General features: G+C 42.7%; 1 protein-coding gene across 4 annotated transcripts in view; it reads right to left on the reverse strand.

The window, feature by feature from the left end:
* Window positions 1-24,625, reverse strand: part of PHACTR2 (phosphatase and actin regulator 2) — a 237,490-nt gene that overhangs the window by 60,853 nt on the left and 152,012 nt on the right. For all 4 annotated transcript variants that reach the window (XM_019550147.1, XM_019550143.1, XM_019550146.1 and 1 more), the window contains exon 2: window positions 11,108-11,275. In XM_019550147.1, coding sequence (XP_019405692.1) covers window positions 11,108-11,275 — 168 coding nt within the window. The remainder of the gene's footprint in view (window positions 1-11,107; window positions 11,276-24,625) is intronic.

Consider the following 24,625-nt stretch of genomic DNA (forward strand, 5'->3'; position numbering starts at 1 on the left):
CCGCACTTCAAGAGGGATGTCGACAGCATGGAGAGGGTCCAGAGGAGGGCCACTCGTATGATCAGGGGACAACAGGGCAGGTCCTGTGAGGAGAAGCTACGGGACCTGAACCTGCTCAGCCTCCAAAAGAGAAGGCTGAGGGGGGACCTAGTGGCCTGTTATAAACTAGTCAGGGGGGATCAGCAGGCATTGGGAGAGTCACTGTTCCCCCAAGCACTGTCAGGAGTGACCAGGAATAACGGTCACAAGCTGGCAAAGGGTAGGTTTAGGTTAGATATCAGTAGTCTTTCCTGCCATGGCAGGGGGTCGGACTAGATGATCTGCTCAGGTCCCTTCCGACCCTAGAAACTATGAAACTATGAAACCTATGCCAGTCTAGAAATCTTTCCTTTTTTTCTGAGTCTTGATCATGAAAGAGTTGCCATACCATATAAAGCAGGGGCAGGCAATTATTTTGGGCAGAGGGCCGCTTACTGAGTTTTGGCAAGCCATCGAGGGCCGCATGACAGGCAGCCCAGGGCAGATTAATATTAATTTTCTAAATTTTTTAGGGGCCCTGCAGGCTGGATAGAATGGCCTGGTGTGCCACCTCTGGCCCCTGAGCCGCATTTTGCCTAGCCCTGATATAAGGGTATACCCAGTGTGTCCACCCACACAGAAAGGCCGCTCCTGAGTTAATATGTCCTTGTGGGCTCTTCATTTCTTCTGTGAGTCCCTATGACTACTTGGGAATTAATGCTCACACAGTAGAATGTTGATTATCCAAAAAATCATCACCATCATTCTAGATAATCAATTTTGCTAGATAATTACTTATTCTAGGAATCTGTGCCACTCCTTGTACAGCCACAGAGTGTTCTGGAGTTGCTCAAAGAGCCATGACAGCAGGGTCCCTTCAGTGTCTCTGTCAGCTCACCACTGAGCAGGCTCTCGGAGAGCCAGTCACTCACCGCACAAGTCTGGTTAGTTGATGTTCCAAATAATTCATTTTCGAATAATCAATATTTTTACTGTACCTCGTGCTGAAATATGCCGAGCTGTTCTGATGCTTTCCCAATAAATTGTGGGAAAACCTGTCTGTGCTTGTGGGGGGCCGAAGGATGTTGGAGGGCACAGGAGGACTATCCGCATAGGAAAGTGGGTGGCTTATAAGCCTGATGAAAAGCTGCATCCAGGCTTTGGTCTCCAACTCAAGACAGGCCACCTGATCTGGGGGTAAAACACAACCAAACTGGGAATGGAGGGTATTATGGTATGTGTGCATGGGAAGATGGATAGAGACATCTGTAAGAGCTTAAGCTAATTCTGAATTGAAGACATAATTTAAGATCCTGCACTCTAAGGATATGGAGCAGTATTTAGGTACAAATGGATAGCTCCATTAAGGCCCCTAGGTATTACAATGCCAAACTTTCCAGTGCCTAGCAGAATCCTGTCATGAGCTAGGCACCCAAGCTTTTTACAAAGTTGCATGGAGAGAGAGTTGAGGGAATACTCCACAGAAACTAGGAAGCAGGGTGTGGAGTCATATAAGCTAGCCAGGAGGAAATGACAGGGAGAGGGACAGGGCTTAAGCTCTTAAGCTGCCTATACTTGTGCTTGAGGGGTGAGCATTTTAATTGGACAGCCGCTCCAATTAAAACACCTCACTGTCATATGTATTAAGCTCCCGCACATTTAAAAATGGCCATGGGATGCTTTATCTTAACTTCTTTTGATGACGTTTAATGAAAGCGCCCCCACAACCATTTTAAAACGTGCGGGAGCTTGTACACATGACGATGAGGCCACATTGGAGTATTCTAATTAAAATGTGGAGCAGACTCATTTAATCAAGTCTGTTCCGACGGGTTCTAATTCGAATATGAACCAGTACATGTATAGGCAGCCCTGGGTGTCTAAAGGTAGATAAGTGCCTAATGATGGAGGGAGGTGTTTATCTCTGCTTGGGATTCACAGCTGTGTATCTTCTCCTCAAATTAAGCACCTATGCCAGGTTATGCCCTTTCTCATGAAAAATCCCATCCAGTTATAATCAACAGAGCTGTGCTTTGCCCACTGGGGACCTCTTTTCAAAATCACATTCTCCATCCTTACATCAAGGACCTCCCATGGGGGAGTTCTGATGGAAGATATTTCAATTTCTCCTGTTGCAGCTTTTTGACACTGCATAAGTAATTAACTATTCATTGAAGCAGGGGTCACTCCCATCACCCCTTAGCCCCGCTAGGTGATAGAGTCATAGTCTTGCCTCTTACTCCTCCCTTTTGCTCTTTACCACTAGGTGAACATCTAGGGGTTTTTTTCTTTATTTTCTTCCCTGATAGACATTTCTTAAATACTTATAGGCCCAAAGTTCAGAGCTTCCCCAAAATTCATGGACTTTATTTCCAGAATCTTCTCTGGGTTAATCTTTGTTAAGAACTTTAAAGCAAAAGGAGAAAATAAAACCATCTTTTAACAAATAATTCATTGGGTTGTGGGGATGCTGGTACACCTGACACTGGAGTAGGCTGGAACACAGTAATTACCACGGTCCAGCAGACTTGATTAATTACAGTGCATTGGAGCAGCCTTGCTGCATGTGTATAGGTGTCCCAGCCGGCCCCTCTGTGGCATGCTGAGCCAGGGTGGAGCAGTCCTAGGCTGGCAGGCTGGGCCCCCCAAGCTCCCTGCTAGCTTGGGCTGCACTGCTGGGTCAACATGCTGCAGTCCTGGGTGCACGTGTAAATGCTGTGCCTGGGAATAGCAATATTTTCTGGTGTAAGATGTGCCAGAGTTTGTTGCATCACACTAATTTCACATGTAGATGCACCCAGCATTAAAAAGTCTCTCTCATTCTATTTTTCCCCCAGTACATATTTAACACAGTGTAGAACAACCCCAACAGGAGAGACTGAGTAACCCACTCTACATCACCCTATTGCATGCGGTTAGGGTTCTGCCTGATTCAGGCCAGAGACTTTAATCGCGGATTCCCACATCCCAGGAGAGTGCCCTAGCCACTACAATAGGAATGCTTTTTCTTGTGCCAAGGCTTGAAAGTTTGAAAATGTTCATAGTCTAAGAAAAAAGATTTTCTGCCCAGTTGTAATACAGAGGTGCTTGCCTTTGTCTGCAACAAACCCATGATAACTCTGAGAACCTAACTTATCTTAGGGAAGTTTTCATTTAGATGCCCAAGCATTATGTGCGTCAACATTTTAAACTTTGTCCTTCACAGAGAAAAGTGAAGAAAGGATCAAAACTTGTACAATTTGTTATGAATGGATATTCACTTTGGTGACAGGAGCAGACAGCATTCGAGAGACTACCAGCACTCACTTCCTTCCCAATCAAGAAACTAATTTTAAGGATCCTTAAGGAATTTAGCAGAGCAAATGGGCATATTGAAAAAAAGGGCTAGCACACCAGCTGAAGGCTCCCATTGGGTAACATAGACCTGTATTGTACATTTCCATTGAGAAGTTTCTCATTTTAGTGGCTCACCTGGGTGAGCCTTATTTTATGGGCTTGGAGAGTTTGGAAAAGTGTCAGGGCCTTGTTTTGGTCAAATCAATATGGTTCCTGATAATGTCACATGTTGTACATACCTGTTTCCAAATAGCGGCACATCTAAAAGGCTTTGCTGTGATGCACAGACATAAAGTATACATTTAAAGATGTTCACCATTTGCTGTGCTAAGATTTGCCACCCTTCACCAGGCAGAGCTCCCACAGAACCCAATGAGAATTCTGCTTGCAAAAGGGTAGTGAGGCAGGCCTTTATCTAATATTTATTTGCTACTTTATTGATACGGAGGTATTGAAATATATAACAACTCAATCTACTTAACCAATTTTTGCTACTCATGCAACTACTACATGCTTTCTTAAAATTAAGTGCTAGAGATCAGATTTTCCAAAGTTCATGCACACTTTTGTGAATTTAACTTAACACGACACAAAACTCCAGTGCTATGCAGTACTGTCCATCCCACACATTCAAAATCAGAAGGGAGATCCCTGGAAATATTGGAGTGCTTTGAATGTTATTCAAAATAGAAAAATACTATTATTTTGTTTTATTCTGGTTGTTGGACTCACTTTCTCAAGCTTTTCTGCAACCTACATGATTTTTCAAGTAAAATACAATATTCTCAGGTAATAACCTGACTCCAAGAGTTGGGGCTTTAACCAAACACTCTGATTTGTGTATGTATTTCTGTATGAACACATGAAAAATATGTGTGTCTAAAAAATTGGGACCTAATTCACCATTACATCATACTGGTTTAATCCAATGGAGGTAAATGGAATTACAGTGTAACAGAATGGAAAATTTGGCCTGGCCATTAATTAAGAAAGAATAAATGTACTTTTAAGGGAAAAAACCCTCTCAGCCAGCATACTACATTTAAAATAAATACTAGAAGTTCCTGGGCCTAGTGCATTAAACCTTAACTTCATTCTTTGAAATATGCATTGAATTTTCTCTATTAACATGTTGTGCATTATAGGACCATTGGCATATTATACATTGTATAAACTAGAGCTTTAGCAGATTTTTATGTTTTATTAGCTGCTTTTAACATTATTCTTAATAAATATTCAACACAAGCATAGCTTAAAAACCACCTGATAGCCTGAGTTGCATATTGTAAGGTCTTCTAACGGGGGCTCTGCTCTGTTCCTAGTCAAGATCATGAAATAAAAGTTAACAAATAACGACTTTGGAATCAGCCTGGAAAAGTGCTTTGCAACCATCTTAAGGCTGATTTGGGAGCTGAGCAGGGGAGGTGTTCAGGATTTTGCAGAATCAGTTCTATCCAGCTGTTCTATGCTAATAAAGATTGGTTACTGGACAAGTTTAGTTGCCAGCCTTGTCAATGGAGTAGGGGAAGAGACTTGTATTCACACTTGTATAGTATTAGACTCTTAAAGCCTTTTGAATCAAACCTATTTCTGTCACTCCCTATCCCCCACAGAAGGGATCTTTGCACTTGTGTTACCTTGTGTGCATGATTAACGTCTGCAAGTCATTCTGCAGCATAAATGTCATACAGAATTAGGTATATGAAAAGAATCACCCACTCAGTTAAAATCTCTAGCCTACAGCTCTTTCTTTCATCTATTCATTCTTTATGCTGCTGGCCTATATTCCTTTATCAACAATATTATTCCTTCCCACCTTTTCAATACAAAATCTTTTAACCTGCGTATGAGTTCCTCAAAATAAATATAGCTCTCCAGTGTAACCTGAAGAAAAAAAAAGTTAAACAAAGGCTGAAATCCTAGCAAGGAAAAAAAAACAAACCACATCTGTAATACCGCTTTCCTCTCTCAGACCTAAAGAACAGTGCTGTGAAACCATGGATGAAATGAAGAAAACAGTTTGCTTGAATTTAAAAGTGTGTTCCAGGACAATGGCTCTGTTTTTCCTCTCTGCTTCACTCTGAGATATCAATAACAATCATACTGCCAAAACAGAAGTCCCAGTGACAGCCTTTGCAGAAAGGTGTTAGCTTAATTTTTAAAAGTCTTCTCCTTTCTGTCCCTAAAAACATACATCTGACAATCACTTTTACATGCCGTTTTCTCTCTGCAGCTGAGATCAGTAAGCAGCGTATTTAAAATTACAGTAGTTGTTTACAAGAAGTAGAGGAACATGCAAAAGCATTGTAGAGTTTAACAGAAATTGACATGCTTTCCAGGTTTTTGCATCATGATATATAATACAGAATGACATCCCTACTGCAGAATTCTAAAAGATGGTTAAGCAAAGCTACCGGAAAATGATCATTATTTATTTATATATGTTTTAAGGCAGCCAGCCAGCCAACCTTCCCTAACCTGGTTCAGAGGCACAAGCATTCATAGGCAACAACCAACTTAGATAGCATCTGTTGCCTATGAACGATCATGCCTTTGAGCCAGGTAGTCTCAAAAGCAGTGATTCTCAGCTGAGGTTCTGCACTGGGATGCCACACAAAGTTAGCACTGCTAGGTGTGCAAACAGGATTCACAAGAGAAACCCAGAAATTTCACACAGGAACCCATCGTTTTAAAAGCCTTTTGACCTATGGGCTTTCTGAGTTCTTTTCAACAGAAGAATTTTCTCTATTATTTTTCAGGAATCAAAAAACCAAGGTTTGAAGGGATACCTGGAGCTAAAAAAGGTTGCAAACCACTGTTAAAGTGCCACCTGTACAACCCTCTGCCTGACTTCTGCCTAACATGGCTAACAACCTCTGTGCATATGTTTTAAGGGAAATCTTTGTAAGGCCCTGTTAAATTTTTATAGGTTTCCATTCTTTTAATCCATGTGCAGTTCTATAGAACTTTTTGTTATGACACAAGACAAACCCCTGGGTTCAACCAATTTTGGGGCCTTTCTTTATATATTAACCTTAGTTTTCAGTTGAAGCTAAGTTAAACTTCCAAATGTAAAGCAGTGTTCTTATTGGGCTATTTGCTCAGCCTGACAAAACAATATTCAGACAATTCAGTGCCCTCCAGGTCTGAATTTAGATCACTACCAGAGAAATAAAAGGTTCCATATCTCCTCTGAAATACATAGTTATACTGGGAACATGTCTGGTCAAAGGTTTGGAGAGAAACAAAGTGCCAAGATCTTTCTTTAATCTTCACGTGCTAGAAAAAGAATAGAAAAGCTATTTGGGTTTTAAAACTACGCAGTTGGTAGGATTACATTTTTAGCTGTAAGTTTTAACTGTAATTAAGGTGAAACTGGCTCCCTGTATCATTTGTTTGATTAAATAAAAACCAAAAAGGCTTTAAAAAAAGAAATACAACAGGTCAGGAACTGGAAATGGAGATCAAGTGAAAATCGGTTTGTTTATTACAAAAATATACCATATAAGAATTAGCTATGAAGTACCCAAAATGGTTACTGCTTCATCATAATCCTGTAATTTTGATAAATAATGCTGTGATTTAGGTCAGTGTTAAATATGAGATTAGAATTAGAATCCAAATCTAAATCTAAAAATGTAATATAATAGACATTCAAACCTGAATTCTATTAATATATAGTTTCCTCTGTCCTCATCATAACTAAGGGTGGGTCTGCATCAGTAGTTCTCAACCTTTTTAGATGCAAGACACCTCTCCATAATTACTGTGAAATGAGCAGCACCCCATTTAAAAAACAAATGCACCTATTATAGCGCTTACCTGTTTGGAGAGGGGCCAGAAAGGAGGAGCAGTCAACAGGGCAGAGCCTGCACTACAGAGAACAGGGGAAGGAGGAGTAGCTAGAAGGGAAGAGCCCGTGTTTATCTCCTCTGTTCCACTGATACCTTTCAAAGCTGTTGCGGCACCCTTGTTGAGAATCACTGGGCTACCCAGTGCAATTCAGTACCCTGCAGAATACCTGAGCTAGTTCATAATGAAGGGCTACATTAGCATGGTGCACTGCTTGGGCTATTATGGCAGACTTAATTAACCCAAATACAGCGTTGCACAAGTTCAGCTATTTCCCTATGGCACTCCAGTGTCCTGCATAGATATTCCCTCATAATGGTTGCTCAGTCAGCGACCTAGCCAAAGACACTCTGCCCGCAACCATCATGCACTCGGTTGAATGAGGTTCTTTGCACGTTGAAAAATCAGTCTCTGATAGATCTTCCATAACTGAGGCAAGTGATTAAATAGATACTTTTGAAAATGTTGACCTTAATTTCTCTTGGCTAGATCTCTGTCCACCTATAGGCACCCAGATAGACTCAGGCAAGTAAGAACAATCCACCCAATTTGAGTCTTTAAAATTATATATTTATTTTTTGTAACATGCTGTCATCTCAGCCTTACAACTATGTCACAAAAAAGCAGCAAAGAGCCACCCACTTTTTGTATTAACATTTTTTAGGGACTTAAGCAGGGAAATAGGATCACACTTAGGTACTGAAGTTTACAAAGATGCCTAAATAGATGGAGTGGGTTCTATCCACTGTGCCTAATGTCCCTAATAATGTACATTAGGCATGTTAGATAGTTTGGACAGAGGAAAGCTGCCAATTCCAACACGCCACCTCTACCAGGCAAATAATCTGTAGAAATCCAGGTGGTAAGTATTAGGGCTGTGCGAGGCTTTTGACTGTGCTTCAGATCCAGAGAAGCTTCAGGCACTTTGTTGTCCAAAGCAGTGTGTCTGGATCGAAGTGCTGGCTTTGTTAGGCTTTCCGAAGCGATTTGGAGCTTCTGAAGTGCTTCGCAGCAGCTTTGGAGATCTGGTCATAGGGTAAAATGGGGAATCAATGAAATATCTATAACTTTGTTGCTTTGTGACTAGTTTGGATGAAACGTGCAGGGATGGTAGCCTCTGCTGAGAGCATGAAGCCTGCCAAGTTTCAAGAAGTTCAGTGCAGGGACTGGATGAGGGGGAACTGCACCCAAAATTCTTGAAAGCAAAACTCATGTCATGTCTGTGTGAAAACTGCAGGGGTGGTGTCCCCTGGTGAGGCCACAAAGCCTGCCAAGTTTCAAGAAGATCAGTGCAGGGGATTGGGAGGAACTGCACCTCAAGCTGCGGACATGCAAAACTCGTGACATGAGTGACACTGTATGTGTTAAGGCGCGACAGAATGAAAGCTGCAGGCCTGCTAGCCCCTGCTGCAGCCATGAAGCCTGCCAACTGTCGAGGAGATAGGTGCAGGGGGGTTCTGGGGCCCTGCACCTGTGGCTGCTGACAGGCAAAACTCTTGACATGAGTGCTTGTGCAACTGTGTCCACCTTGGAGGGAACTACTGCAGGCCTGGCTGCTAAGCTACTGTGTTACCAGTTCCCAATCAATCATTATGATTCACTCAGAGACCAGCTCAATACATAGTTGCTAGCTAATGTAGCCAGTTAGTTAGTAACAATTAATACCTACAAAACCCCACACTAAGGAGAGGAAAGAATCAATACAGACAATCAACTGCCCCAAGACAAGAGACAGACAATCAGTTGCACAAGCACCCATGTCATGAGTTTTGTCTGTCAGCAGCTAGAAGTGACAGACCCCAGAACCCCCTTGCACCCATTTCCTCGACAGTTGGCAGGCTTCATGGCTGCAGCAGGGGCCACCATCCCTGTAGCCTTCATCCTGCTGTGCCTTAACACACGCAGTGTCACCCATGTCATGAGTTTTGCTTGTCTACAGCTTGAGGTGCAGTTTCCCCCAAACCCCTGCACCTATCACCTTGACAGCTGGCAGGCTTCATGGCCTCAGCAGGGGCCATTACCCCTACAGTTTTCAGCCTGCTGCACATTAACACACACAGGGTCATGTATGTCATGAGTTTTGCCTGTCCGCAGCTTGAGATGAAGTTCTCCCCAAACCTCTGCACCAATCTTCTTGAAACTTGGCGGGCTTTGTGACCTCATAAGGGGCCACCACTGCTGCAGTTTTCACCCCCCTGTGGTGTAACACATAGACGTGTCATGAGTTTTGCTTTCAAGAATTTGGGGTGCAGTTCTCCCTAAATCCCTGCACTGATCCTCTTGAAACTTGGCAGGCTTCATGCTTCGAACAGAGCTTACCACCCCTGCATGTTTCATCCAAATCAGACCCAAAACAACAAAGTTATAGATATTTCATTGATTCCCCATTATACCCTATGGCCGGATCTCCAAGGTGACGCCGAAGCTTTGGAGTTGCTTCAGCCGGATCGAAGCGGGAACCCGGTCCAGAGCTCTGGATCGGATTCCTGGCATCTGAAGTGGCCGGATCCAAAGCCGGATCGAATAGCTGCCTACTCACACAGGCCTAGTAAGTATAAAGGTAGCACTAGAAGTAACATACCTTGGCTTCATACCTGTAGCTCTTTGCTGATCTTGAGTTAGGGGAAGACACAAGAAATTTACAATGCAGATGCTGCAGTCAATGATAACAAGCCTAAAGGAAGCCCTGCCAATGGGGAAGTAAGAGGACCAAGTGGCCTGCAGGAAGGAAACAACTGTTTACAAGGCTGAGTTAGGTTTTGATTCATGTTGTTTTGAATGGGCTTCCGTGCACCCAGTGGTTTGCCCTGTCTTTGAAAAGATGGTATGCTTCAAAATCCAAAGCAACAGGATCATTTACTATCATTGACTCCCCATCACAGATTTCTCTGACAAAGTAGGTTTTTGCCTATCAGAGTAGTTGCATCTGATGAAGTGGGTTGTTGCCTATGAAAACTCATGCTTCTCTGAATCTGTTGGTCTCTAAGCTGCTGCCACTCTGCCCCATCTGTCAGATTTCTCTGGAGGAAGGCAGAATGTGGAACAGCATTTCTCAATAAACAAGTCTTTTTTATGTCAAAAGAATAATACATGGTATCAATCCTATATAAACAGCAATTCTTTAAAAGTTCTTACTGACACGATTCAGGATAGTAGGGCTGGAGTATTGTTGTAGTAATGATGGTCCAGGAAATGTTGAAAGGCACACCTTTTTTGTGATATCTTTTACTAAACCAATTGTATAGTTGGAAGATCTGCTGGATGTCAGACATCAGATGCTCTCCTTAGGTCAGCTCAGGTACCCTTTCTCAGGAGACCTAAGGGCACCTGAAAGCTTGTCTAACAGCTCTCCCACATACAGTTTGTGCAATAAAAGATATCACAAACAAGTCTTGCCTCTCAAAGATTCAGAATGGAAATTGAAGTAATTTCTTTCCCAGGGAATGGAGCAGTTTAAGTTATATCAAATAGTGGGCCTAAAATGCATGACAATGGGTGCATCTACACATGCATTAATGTGCTGTAGTTACTGAACATTTAGTTTAGTACCTATAATAACAGGTACTAAATGCACAGTAACTGCAGCTACTGCACAGTAGTGCCAGCACATATTTTTAGTGACACTAATGTGCAGTAGACTAATATGCAGTACACTAATTCTACTGTGCAGTAGACTAATGTGCAGTAGACTAATTGCATTAGCATGGCTTTTGCCACGACATGCTAATGCGCAGTAGAATTGAGCTACTGCGCATTTAATATCTCGTGTAGATGCGCCCAGTGATTCTTAACCACCTAATATGCTTCTGGACCTTTTTAAGCAGTGCTGTCTAATGGCCTCATTTATCTTTAAAATATATTAAAAATCTTTTCTACATTTAATAAAAGAACCAAGGCATACCTGCTGATGTTTCTCTAAATTTGTCACTGGTCTTCTTCTTCCGCCATTTCCAAGGTTTAAAGATTTTACCAATGGTAGAGAGTTTGCCCTTTCTCTTGAAAGGAGGAGTTTGGGATCCAGGGGCTGGTCCATCAGAATTTGCAATTGAAGCCTTGTCTAACCCATCAACTGCATAAAGAAGAAAAATAAAACATTACTGAAACAAGAAGACTTGGGAGAAACTCCATTCTACATCTAAATCTGCCCATTATCAGATTGTAAAGTGCTATGTGGGCAGATACTGTCTTCAGAATCCAGATTAGTTTTCAGTGAATCCAATAGTCCCAAAGCAGTTGTCAGCTCAGATCCCTTTGTTCCAAAACTGTTGAATATTTAGAAATGGTTAGAACATTTTCATCAAAAATATTTCAGATAAGAAAGGCCAACATTTTTAAAACCAAAATATGGTTGGGTATCATCCTGAGTTCTGGAAAATCCTGTTGCTTGTGCAAACATTACGGTGAAAAAAACTTGCAATGAAAAAAAAAAGAATATTTTCTATCATCAAAATGTTCACAGAAAAGATAATGAGCTCAAAACCTAACTATTCTGGAATGGGTACACAGATACATGTCAAATCGATATCCTACGCAATCAGTAATTGACAGGGGGTTCTACTAAGATACCTTATTAAGAGGATTTAACACTAATCCTTTGGGGGTTTATCAAAATTATGGCAGGCAAAAATATTTAATGTTTTTTGGTCAACAAATGATTAACTGATTTACTATTTCCCATAAATCACCTTAATAATTAATTTTGTATGCTAGTTTAAGTACCATTACACAGCATATAATATAATTACAATGTACAAACATGAATTCCTCTAATTTTCACTATGAAGTCTACCATTATTTAATTATATTTCAATAAAGGCTTTTTTTTTTTTAAAACAGAAGACAATAATAGGTGGCACATTCTAGCTCTGATCTTGTAAACACATAAATATATGCTTAACTGTAAGTAATGTGAGTAGTGTTATTGAGTCAATCAGACTAATTACATGTATAAAATGAAATGTATGCTTATATTTTTGGAGGATAAGGATTTTTATGATGACTTTGATTGATTAGTATGTTTCAGTTATAACTGGTTAAGAACACATTTGAAGCCACTGTCGATAATAATCAATATGCATATAAAAGAGTATTTTACAAAGGAGGGAAAATAAAATTACTTCCATTCTATTGAGACTGAAACTGAGGCACAGAACAGCTAAATGAACCATGGCAGATGCAGGGAGGAAAGTATAGATTTCTTGAATCATGAGCCTGTGTCCCATCTACTGGCCCATAACGTCACTATGAACTCTAGCCCTCTGGAAATCAATTTTTGTTAGATGAAATTATATTTGTCTTAGACTTAAGTATTGATTTGAGATGTTTAAAAAATTCATTGCTGTGGGAGAGTTTGAAAACACTGATGTCAGCCAGTTTAAAGCCAAGAAATTGTTATTCTCAATATTCTGTAACAAACAAGCGGTCATATTGATCCCTAGTGTAACTCGAGTAAATTCTACAGAGTTAAAACTAAGGAGCCAAATGCAGCATTTACTCAATAAACCTGAATAAGTTAGGCTGTTAAATGGCATAAGTCCTGCACTGCCAGGAAGATGAAACAGATATCATAAGAGGATCTTTCCAGGTCTAATTGCAATTATTTAAATCTTCTAGATGGGTGACTTGGATACTTAACTTTTTAGTAATTACCTTGAAAAAACAGAAAGCTATAAAATAGAATGAAGCTGTAAGGAGGGTGCTACCATTAGATTTAATAAAGATAATCAGTGGTACAGTAAAAGCTCCATTAACAGGCACTTTACAAGCCAGCATGTTCTATTAACCGGCATGCCAGCTTGTAATGTAAAGTGAAACTGGAAGTACCCACCGTGGCACTTCTGGTTTCTCCGAGCCCCAACAACCCAGGGCTAAGCAGCCTGTGCTGCCAAGCCCCTCACAGTCTGAGGCATAGCAGGCTTCATGGGGGCCGCCTCCCTGTCCCTCAGGGCCTGCAGAACCCGTGGGAGGGGCAGCGATGCCGCGGGAAGGGCGGCAACGCCCCAGACATGGTAGGGGAAGTGGCAGCCTGAATAGGCAAAGATGCCTGTTTGGGACTCTCAGTTAACTTGGATATTTTGTTATCTGGTGCCCCCACATTCCCCATGGGTGCTGGATAATAAACTATAGCTGGCCTTTGCATAGGTTCAGAGGATAGAAAGACATAAGAAGTCTCCCCAGTTGCCCCTTCTGAGTGAGCAGCAGTCATGACTTTAGTCTATCACAAGGATGACTCTTGGAGAGTTAGATCCATCCTACCTGGCATTAATCAGCTGCCTCCAAGCAAATTCTGAGAAACCAGGGAGGAACTGACAAATGAAAGAGCACTAGAAGGCTAGGGACAGAAGTTACACACAGACCAGTTTAAGTGATCAGAAACTGGTTTAAACCTGTAACAGAATAAAGCTCAGTACACATAAACCAGTTTAAAAATGGCTGAAACTGGTTTATGGTAAACCTGGTTAAGTGTAGTCTCAGATTTAACTGATTTGGTCAAACCAGTTTGTGAAACTTGTGTCACAGACCCCTTCCTGGTTCAAGTAAAATCAGAGTCCCCCAGCATCCCAGCATGCTTTCCAGCCCTGGGCTGAGCTAGGCTGTGCTGTCTGCTTTAGCAGAGAAGGGCTGGAGGGGGCAGGGGGAAGGAGGCAGGGACTGCTCCCCGCCCCCCAGCAAACCCTGGCTGAGGTCTGAGGTCAGGGAGGAGGGTTAAACCCCATCTTTCCCAAAGTACAGAGCTGCTTTGCCCTGCTAAACTTACTGAAAGTTACTGCTGGTTGCTACTGTGGACTACAAATCCCAGAGGCACCTGGACCCAGGAAGAGGAAGTGATGAGCAACTCTGCAGAATCCTGCTTTTCTGATTCTGGACTGCAAATCCTAGTGACCTTGGGGGCAGCAGGAAGAAGAAGCAAACACACAGCCCATGCTTGTTACATGCCAGAGAGCTGTGCTCTAACACCCCGCAGGTTCTGGCTTGAGCCACTGCAAGCATGTGGCTGCATTTCCTGACTCAAAGGTAAACGTGTGTCCAGTTGTTTCTCAGTTTAATCTGCAGCTTAGACTAACCTACAAAGATGGAATTGATTCAGCCTCATGCTTTTTGACCATCTGTACTTAGCAAAAAGCCTGCAAGTAACTTAGTCAATACTGAGGCCCGTAGGTAGCAGCAATTCTCCTTCATGCGTCCCTGGGCCAGGAGAAAAAGTATAATTGATGTCTGACTGAGGTAGAAAGCCTGCAGAATGCAATCCCTTATGGCAGGGGTGGGCTATTATTTTGACTGGAGGGCCACTTGATGAATTTTGGTAAGCTGTCGAGGGCGGCACACAAAATCTTTCAGAAGATATCATTTTAACAAATTAAGGATAAAAAACCAAATTATATACTAAAATCCAAACATTTACTATAAAGTGTGCTAATTTTATTTCAAAAACTAATTTTTGTCCTGATTTATGTTTTCTTGAGAAGTATATATAAGGTTGATAGCAAAACAGTTCAAACTGTAGTCAAATTTACACAATTTGTAACTTGTGTGGAGGGTGGGTGCAGGGTGTGTGTGTGTGTGCATGCATGTGGTGGGCCGCTTGTGCACTAGGTCCCAAAAGTTGGCTGGGCGTGGAGGGAGGAAGGGGGCAGGGGATGTGTGCAGCAGAGCTCACCTGGATGGTGCAGGTGCAGCTCTGGTCCATCCCCCACCTGGCCTACAGTTGCAGCAATCTGCATGGGGCTGAGCCCCACCTGCTCTCACCCAGGGAAGCCAGAGCTGCACTCCAACCAGGGTAGTGCTCAGTTATCCCCGGCTCCAGCGGCTCCTCCTCCTCCTTCCCCTGCTGTGCCGTTTCAGGCAGCAGGCAGCAATGGGAAGCAGAGGCAGTGGTCATGAGGACACGCTGGGCAGCAGATGCCCAGCCAGGCAGGAAGGAGGATGCAGCTGGGTGGCTCCTGCCCCAGCATGTAGGACCCCAGCTCTAGCTCCAGCTCCTGGCCACCGTCCACCCACTTCCCTGCCCGGAGGCTCACTGCACCCAGCAGGCAGGCTGGGAAGAAGGTAGCCAGAAGCTGGAGCTGGAACCCTGCATGCTGGAGCAAGAGCTGCCCGGCTGTAGCTTCCCCCCAATCTGGAATGGCACAGCAGGGACAGGAGAAGGAGTCCGTGGAGGTGGAGGGAGCTGAGTAGTATCCAGGCAGTTGCAGCCACACTGGGAGCAACCCTGTCAGGAAGCTGTGTGCGCTGGCTGAGGCTGGTGGACTTGGGAGGGAGCACAGTATGGGCTGCCCCGAATGGAAGCAAGTGGGGCTCAGCCCCATGCAGAGCACCATGGGGGCAGCTGTGGGCCAGATAAAAATCAATTGGCAGGCTGGATCCAGCCCATGGGCTGTTGTTTCCCCACCCCTGCTCTGTGGAGTATACAGATCCCTACAGGAGACCTCCAGTTTAGAGGGGAAAGGCATTACTGATGTGCTAAGCTCCTGTTTCAGTCTGGAGAAGTAGGTGCAGAGTTCTGAAGAAATGGATCTAGTATTCTACAGCTGGAGACTGTTCTCTGGACCAGGGGCCAGGGTGTTGGTTGCTGGCTTATGGGGTACCTGAGTTCAACACAGTGCAGGGAGTGGATCATGGTCACTGGGCCCTCTTCCATATCATCACTGGCAACTACATCATATAATTCCTTTCATAAACTGATCAGGTCCCTAGTAAGTTTTTTGCACCTGTCATTCCTACAGGAAGTACTGCGACTTCTAGAGCTTCCCATAGGGCTCTGAAATTTCTTCTTTCAGTTGGACCTCAGTGACAATATTTAGCTCTATATTAATGACATATAGATGGTGGTAAACCTGTGCATAACTAAAAAAAAGTCTCCTCTTCACATAAGCATAGAATTTCCTAAGCAAAGCAGGGCATCAATTGAGTGGCACATATTTCTATTTAAAGAATAAGAAAACTTCAGCTCTGGAAAACAGGATTCAGAGCAAATCTTTCTGAAGATAAACAGAGAGGAAGTCCATTTAATAAACACTTGCCTTTAGTTTTATTCCTTCATTTTGAATAGTGGCCCAGAAGAGACCTGGATGCAAGAAACAAACATGGCCAGGCTTTGTATGCTGATTTAGAACGACTCTATCAGGAAGGACACAATAACATTTCTGAACTGATATGCATCTGTATATCAACATTCTAATTCAAAGGAAAGCATGGACTAATATATTCTGTTACCATCTAACACTGCCTCCAAGAAAATGATTTCACAATGAAGTGTCATAGCATTGTGGAAAGATTTCCCTAGAACTGTTACTCCTCATCCTAAAAAGACTTTGAGGAAACTGGTGTTTCAGATTTACATTATTTGTTTTTACATGCCATACGTTACTACAGAATAAAGGGATATATTTTCACCTCAGAGTGCCAACATGCCCTCTTTTAAATCATTATAAGTACAACACATGCACTGAGACAAAGACCTGTTAGCTTGGTCCCTTGCATTGCTGACAGTGCCTGGAAATCTTGGCTTTTCCCTTTTATGTTCTCACTTGCCCTCTATACACAATACCTATTCACTTTGACATTAGGGCATCTGGTAATACAGTCTCTGTGGATTTACTGTGACATGATTTCACACTTTTACCCATCTGCAAATTTTTCACCTGAAAGCCAGGAGGTAGCTAATTTCACTGAATACAGAAGGAAATGAAAGGCAGTTCATTTCAGATTAAGTTGCCGCGGGAATAGTTTTACATTTGGACAACCAGGTCACACAACTATTTCTTATGATTTTATTTACCTTCAGTTCATTCTTGAATGAATACCAATACCATTCATTGTTACTATTTATTTCCTATTTTATATTATACTATTTGATATAATTTTAATGGACATCCTTTTTGGAAGCTAATAGAGATGCAAGAAAATTTCCACTCCTTGGCTCCAACTCATGTGATCAAATCCATCCCAACTCAGGAAAACACTTAAACACGCTCTCTCCTGAACAGAGCTTCCAGTGGGTAATTCAAGAACATATTAATGGAAAGAGGACTTGAAAAACATTATGCGGGGTTCCCATGAAAAGTTTCTATTTAGCCCTTCGTATTATTCAGTTGCATCTTAGGCCCAGATCCTGTAATGGGTTCTATTTGGGTAGATGTTTGAGCCCTTGGGGAACACCACTGAATTTAACAAGGCATGGCATGGATGGAAGGGGCTTCCTTGTGTAAAAGCTACTTGTAGACACTGAATGCTGTTGTGTGACAGGCAAATAAGGACATTTGAAGGTGCCTGCTGTGTGACAACCATTTTTGCCCGTTTTCCTTAGTAATAAGTTATCATGTAAGCCCCGCACTATTATCAGGGGCTGTCAGACAAGCAAAGCAGGAGATTTAGGAACATCAAAGTTGTAAATAATTTTAATCTCTGAACATGCTATCTCAAAATGCACAAAGCTGATGTTTGTCATCCTGAGCACTTTTTATTTAGTTAAAATCTGTAGGTCATGTAGTTGACCAGCAACTAAAAAGCTAGGCCTGAAAACCACCCAGCTGATCCACCTCTGCAGTGGTGATGAAACAGGCACAAGGGCGAAGAAGGGTATCACATTGCCTCCCTGAACTGCAGGCTGCCACAGCAAAATACAGCACCCTCACAGGCTGCCCCAATTCACACTGCAGCTGCCAGGGATTGCCAAGGTGTAGAAGTGCTCCAGACATGCTACCTAGTACAAGCTGCCTGTACTGAGTAGCTTAGTACCTGTCATAGGCACCCCCATGCTTCTTAAAAAGGGCCTGATAAAAAAAGCCATTGTAGCCTGTGGGACTATTCCCAGTTATTTCAAAGGACTTCATTAATTTATTCCTTGCAGGCCTTTCCTAGAGAGTAGGTTTGAAGAAAATTCATGAAAAAGAAAAAAAAAAAGAAAAGAAAAGAACTATCTTTGTCACATATTGCTTCCTGCTTTCATCTAACTCTGCTGTTGGCAAAACATCAGCTAAAGGGAACCAAACTTTACTGTCTGGTCCTGGGATAAGTGTGCAGTGTTAACAGTCAGGAATAAAACTCATATATTTTTACTCATAAATTGGACTAATTCTATTTGGAATAATTTAGGGAAATGTGGGACATCCCTAAGCTAGTTTTATAACAACTTTTTAGAGTGCAACCACATTTTAATAATTACAAGTTGAAAATTCTTTGATTATAGTCTGCTTTTAATAATTTGAGTGACTGCTCATTAGAAAGATACGTAAAACACGAGTAATTAAGTAGCTAGCTACAACAAACAGACTGTACTCAAAGGATTTTTTTATGCCAAAAAATGTTGCTCAACTTGCATAGTTGTTGAATGTTATAATTCTTTTCTCCACCTAAAATAGCAAGTCCATGTTAATTTGAATGCAACTTTGAGTTGTGTGGCCACTATTAATATGAACATTAAAACAATATTCTAACATAGTTAAATGCTACAGGGACATTACCTTACCAAAATGATAACATTACAAATTTACACAGTGCAAATACATACAGCCTGTATTATACATATAAAATTTGAGCTACAGATGCAGCATTTTTCATTGCATACCTCCAGAGATTGTTACAATATCATATTACAATTGTATTAGTCCAGTGGAGCACAAGATTGGGCACTAAAGTTTCTTAATTCTGCTTCTGCTTACAGCTGTAAGTCTATTATGCAACTGTTAACAAGTCACTTAGGGCTGGATCCAGAAAAAGCATGTGTGCAACATAAGCAGAATTTTGCTGTCTAAGACTTAGGGAGAAATCCAAAAGAACCTCTCCCAACTGCTTCTGTGCCTGACAGTCCACAGATGTCTAAGTTTTCTGGTAGAAACTTATTTAGATGCCTAAAATTCTGCAAGTGCATGTACCCACAGGTGCCACCATCTTGTCTGAATGGCTGAGTTGTACATCTTGTTTTCAATCTCATGCCCAAAGTTTGGGATTCACAAGTAGGGAATCCCTATGCCAGAAACAAAACACAAAATTCAGCAGCTACAGGCACTTTCATTCAATGTTGGTATGCCCACTTAATAGCTCATTTATTGGAGAACCTGCTCAGAATATGGGAAACCCAGGTTTAATGCCCTTCTCATCCTGCTGGGTTTCAAACCCACAGCTGCCCTGAAAGTGTTAGCGGGGACCAACCTTTTTGGAAAGCATGCCACAAATTAAAACTTGCACCTTTGCTGAGTACCACTCCGATGCCTTTCCCCTGCCTGATCTGCTGCTCTGCTTTCTTCAGGATCTGTGCCACACACACAGGCTGCCTATGGCAGGGGGTCAGACTTGATGATCTGCTCAGGTCCCTTCCAACCGTACCAACTATGAAACTATGAAGTCAGCTGTGGCACTCAAGTCACAGGTTGCCCATCCCTGCTCTATGAGATCAGGTAAGAAACAAGGCATGGTGGCTGCACTCTCTCCTGTCCTGCTGAGTCAAGGCACCAAAGAATTCACATGTTGAGGTACAAGAGAGAGGAAGTAAGCAGCAGTGAGCATCCAGTGATATGTACATTCACCTGGGAAGAGGGAGACCCGGATTCTGGTCCAGGCAACAGAGACTGTGCGCATTTTGCATGATAAAGTCATTGGATAAAATGCACAGACATGCCTAATGGCAAAGACTGGAACTCAGAAGTTTTCCCTCCCAAGGAAGTTCCCTCCTTGCTTGGCTACAAAGGACCTCAGCTTATGACACATATACAGTGGTGAAGGTTATAGGAAAACAATGCAACTAATGCAGGGATCTCAAACAGAGAGATGACCAGCTATCCGGGCATAGCTTCTTGCAGCAGGTGCTATTACAGGAGGGGAGCAGGTAATAGCCTACCTGCCTATAGTGAATGGCTGCCTTGCAACAGCAACAAACTTATGGCACTTACACTAATGTAACATCCCATTGTAATTTTATCCCTGATTTTCCTCTAGTAACTGTACACCAGACCCAAATAAGTTACAACAGTACAGGGTATATGTCACATGTCCACTCCTTGCAGGTTACAGCAGATGATGCTGCTACACATGTGTTCTGTGTGAAAGCCTGGAGTTGCACTTCAGCTGGTTTGCTGTCCTCCTGGCTTCATGACTCGTGGGTTGGTGACCATGCAGCAGTCTATTATCAACCAGAGGAGCCCTCCTGGTGGTGACAGCACTCTCTCAGCGGTTGAGAGATATGGTTTTGAGTTGTTAGGCAGAATAGAGAACTGAGCCTGTTCTTCCAATTCTTGGATAAGTTCTCTGATGACTGAACTATTAAGATACCAGTAGCATCTGCAAGAGTGAAGCCTAATCAGTTATTTGAAAGAAAGGGCACAGGCCAACCCCATGTCTCTGGAAAGGGTTCTCAGGTAGAGAGAGGCATCTGCTTGCAGAGAAGGGAGAGAAAACATTTAAGATGCACTTCTGTCCTCACGTTTTCCTTCTGGTTAGTGCTAGACAGTGGTACACTGAGCACACTGACAGCTTTCTACTAAGTAGGTTGGCTGTCATGGATTGCCATTCTCAGGTGCCTAACTCTCCCTATACATTGCCTGGAGAGCCCAGGCATCTCACCATAGATAGATAGATAGAGTAATGATTTTAGCATTTTTATGGTGCTTTGCAAATTTAAAGTCATAAATCCCCACAACCATCCCTGTTTGGTAAGGAAGTATTATTATCAATACTACTATCTCTGCTACAAGAACTTAGTATGTTAAGCTGAGACACAAGGTTCCAAAAGCAAAGAAATTGATGCTACTGCAGCTTATATTTTGCCCAAGGTGTTTAAGAGCCATAGTGAGCTGAATATCATAGTGTTCTGCTCTTAGGTCAACTGGGTGATCCATGTGTTCATACTGCTCCCTTAGGTCACAATATATACCACTGGTACATCATTCATTTAAATGCACGGATTAAGAATGGGATGCATATAAACAGTTCTTACAATACTTACATATATAACATGAAAATTTGCTTTAACACTCAGCAAGGCAGCCTTTTTGAAATATATATATAGTTGACCATAGTTACTGATGTCTAACCATAACAAGATTTGAGAAAAACACTGGAGGATGTGAAAACCTGACCTCAGATTTACCTTGTTTTTGTGGGCTGGGTCCTAGTGTTCTGTATATTTATATTTTTAAACAGTCTCCTCGATATTCACTTGTGAACTTATTTCTCTCTCATTTCTCCCTCCCTTCCCAATCAAGTGTGCAACAAAAAACAGCCTGGTTTACTGAGTCCTCACATCTCCTTCTGAGAACACTGCAACTTCAGTGCAGTCTTCCCAGAGGGTGCCACAATTTGAAGTCATGGTCTCTAGCATTGCAAAATCAATGTGTTTATGCAGCTGCATGTTAGCCTAATTCACTGACTAGAACAATAACCCATGCACTTGCAATGGAGTATGTGAAACTGCTTATTTCCAGAAAAACATTCAAGACATTTGAATGGCAAAATATTTGACCCTTTTATTAGAACAACCACTTTTGACACTATCAGTATCATTTAAAATAAAAATCTCCTAAATTCTCCAACAATATATCAATTTTCCTTGAAGAAAAACAACTGGGAATACATTTTTCACTCTTTTCTCCCTGCCCCCTTCTTGGAAGTAAAAAAAAAAAATGCAACTAATCCTCAGTGGATACACTGGAAATGTGAAAGCTGTAATTCACCTCAAAACAGCACAATGAGCTGGCATAAAAATGCCTTTGCCTTGCCATACATCTGGAGTTTTAACTTTGGGGAAACTCTGTCATGAACTAATTGATTTGATTGTGCTTTAATTAACTGAAAGGAAAAAGTTAAACTTCTTATGTGGGTGGCTGAATGGTAGTTTCCATCTGGGGCTGCCAATGCTGCAAAATGTTAATTGGACCTCCTGCTAAGGATGAGCTAAACGGGGTGAGTAGTGGCTATTTCAAATGAATTCTGACTGCTGCCTTAAAATAGCAGAAGTGGATAGTGGGCATAGTTCCTGGGTTTTGCCACAGCAGGAGTGCATGTGCCCACCTGAATGTCACAGTTTTGCTACAGGGATAGAAATGGCCATTGGGCTATCAGTGATGGTCTGAAAAGTACTCTTAGTAATGCACATGTGCTCACAGGTACTTAGAAAGGATATGCTGGAATATTATGTGCATAGGCAGACCTAGGATTTTGAAAAGGGGGTGCAGATGGTGTGGAACAGCATCCTATATATAGCACAAAACATTTTTCTCCAGCTACAGAGAAACTAGAATCATTACTAATATGGTAGGGTCCTAGTGCTGCATTATTTAATTTAAAATCAAAGCAAAAGCAAAATAAATTTATTGGAATGTGCATTAATTTTCTAGATTATATACTAGGTTTAAAAGCAAAAACTAGGGAAAAACAGGGGAAAGTGACTGTTTCATTAGTCCTATGGACATTATAACTGAATGGACATCTCTTACTCAGATTCATAAAACAAAATTTGGCCTTTCTGAGTGTTTTTGACAGTGCCTCCCATACTTCAGTTTCAGACATTTCTACACCTGAGTTAATAGCACTACACCTGAGTGAAGGTTTTTAGCTAGAGCTAAAAACAGTCTGCAGCTGTGAAACAGAAGCAAGACATTATCAGGAATGGCTAACAGACAGCAAAATTGCAAAAGAAAGGATAGTTTGAATAGTGGAACATCAAGACGATTAAAAGGACAGACGGTCCTTAACATCTGTGATGTGAAGAGATTAGCAGGAATCAGGTAGATTTAATTAATCATGAAGTCAATTGACTTTGCCAGCACTGCCTGAATAGAAATGCTGCTGCCCCTCTCAGGCAGCTGGTTTTAAAGTTTGGATGTGGCAGGAATCAAGGGGGAGTGCAAATGCACCACTGCACCCCCTGGAACCACCCCTGGCTATGCTTTCCCTAAAAGAGTTAGTCACAGATGAAGTCCATATGCATCCATACTGACACATCTCAGAAAAATAGCAACATCTCCTAAAATTGAGCAGGAATTATATCCTTATATTAACAGTATATTACACATGCACGTGCACACTCTCTTCAAGTCCCTTTGACAACATTTCTAAGATCTGTTTTAACGTGTTGAACTTTTCTCAAGGTCATATTTCACAGAAGCAAAGGGCATGAGCATCTACAGAGCTACAGGTTTCAGAGCAGGAGTAGCAAACCTGCAGTGTGGGTGCCACAAGTAGCATGTACAGCTTCTTTGTGTGGCATGCAGCAGACTGGGGAAGAAACAGGTAGCACGGTGACAGATAGGGCAGGGAGCCGAAAGCAGAGCATCGTATCAGGTAGGGAGTAGAAAGCTGAGCACAGATCAGGTAAAGAATCAAAGTGGCCAAGATCAGAAGGTGGGGGGCAGTTGAGCATGCCTCTCAGTCTTGGCTGGGCTGGGGTGGTTGAGCATGCCCCAGCCCAGCCAAGCAGGGGGCCATCCCTGATTGACTGCCCAGCAAACACCCCAACCCCCCCAGCTGTCCCCCTGCAGAGTGGGGGAAGGAGCCCCCTGAGCTGGGCATCTGCCTGTGTGGGAGAGCCCCATACCTCAGGGGCCTTTCTGTAGCCCAGTGTCCCCCAGTCCAGGGCTGCCCTGCACTGGGGAACCCTGTGCTGACAGGAACCCCCACCCTCCCTTGCAGGGCTGGGTTCTGCTCGACTCAGCTGCTACCACAGGGGGGGGAAGGGAGGAAGATTTCCCTGGGCCACACGCTGGCCCACACAGTTGGGCATAGGAGTATGTGGGGTGCCCTGCACCTTGCAGGGCTTCCCACAGACAGGGGCTCCCCTGCTGTGGTAAGCAGAGGTGAATGCTCCCCACCCTTCTACCTGCAGCATTGATGGAGCCAAGCAATGTAGGGGTGGAGGGCAATTCCCTTTGGCTCCTTTTGGCAGGGTGGAGGTGGGGGGCTCAAGGCTGACACGTGCAGGCAGGATGCAGGCTGGGGAGCCAAGGCAGAGGCTTTGCTGCCCCAGCTCTGTGACAGCCTGGGGGCATGGCCAGCTAGGCACTGGGCTGGAGCAGTGGAGTGTGGGGCATGTTCCAGTCGGCTGTCCTATGAGGTGGGGTTTGCAGGGGCACAAAGCATCCAGGGATGCTGGGAGACTGCAAGGTAACTTGTGTTGGGAGGAGATCTGGGACAGAAGTTCGATAGACTGCTCTAACATAAAATGATTTAACCTGATACTACATCCATCCAAGTCCATCTTAAACTGGGTTTGTTCATATTGAAACTGGGCTGTATGCACTGAGCTTCTGTTCGGTCACAGGTTTAAATTAGTTTCTGATCACTTACACTTGTTTATGTGCAATTTCTGTCCCTAGCCACATACAGCCAATACTCTCAAAACAAGGTACCTTTCAGAGATAGTGTCCACTAGATTTAACTCTATTTCAGATTCCCATTACGTTGTATAGGGAAAGGTAGGATAAAGGGT

Source organism: Crocodylus porosus, unplaced genomic scaffold (assembly GCF_001723895.1).
Source record: "Crocodylus porosus isolate Cpor-Errol unplaced genomic scaffold, CroPor_comp1, whole genome shotgun sequence".
Taxonomy (NCBI): domain Eukaryota; kingdom Metazoa; phylum Chordata; order Crocodylia; family Crocodylidae; genus Crocodylus; species Crocodylus porosus.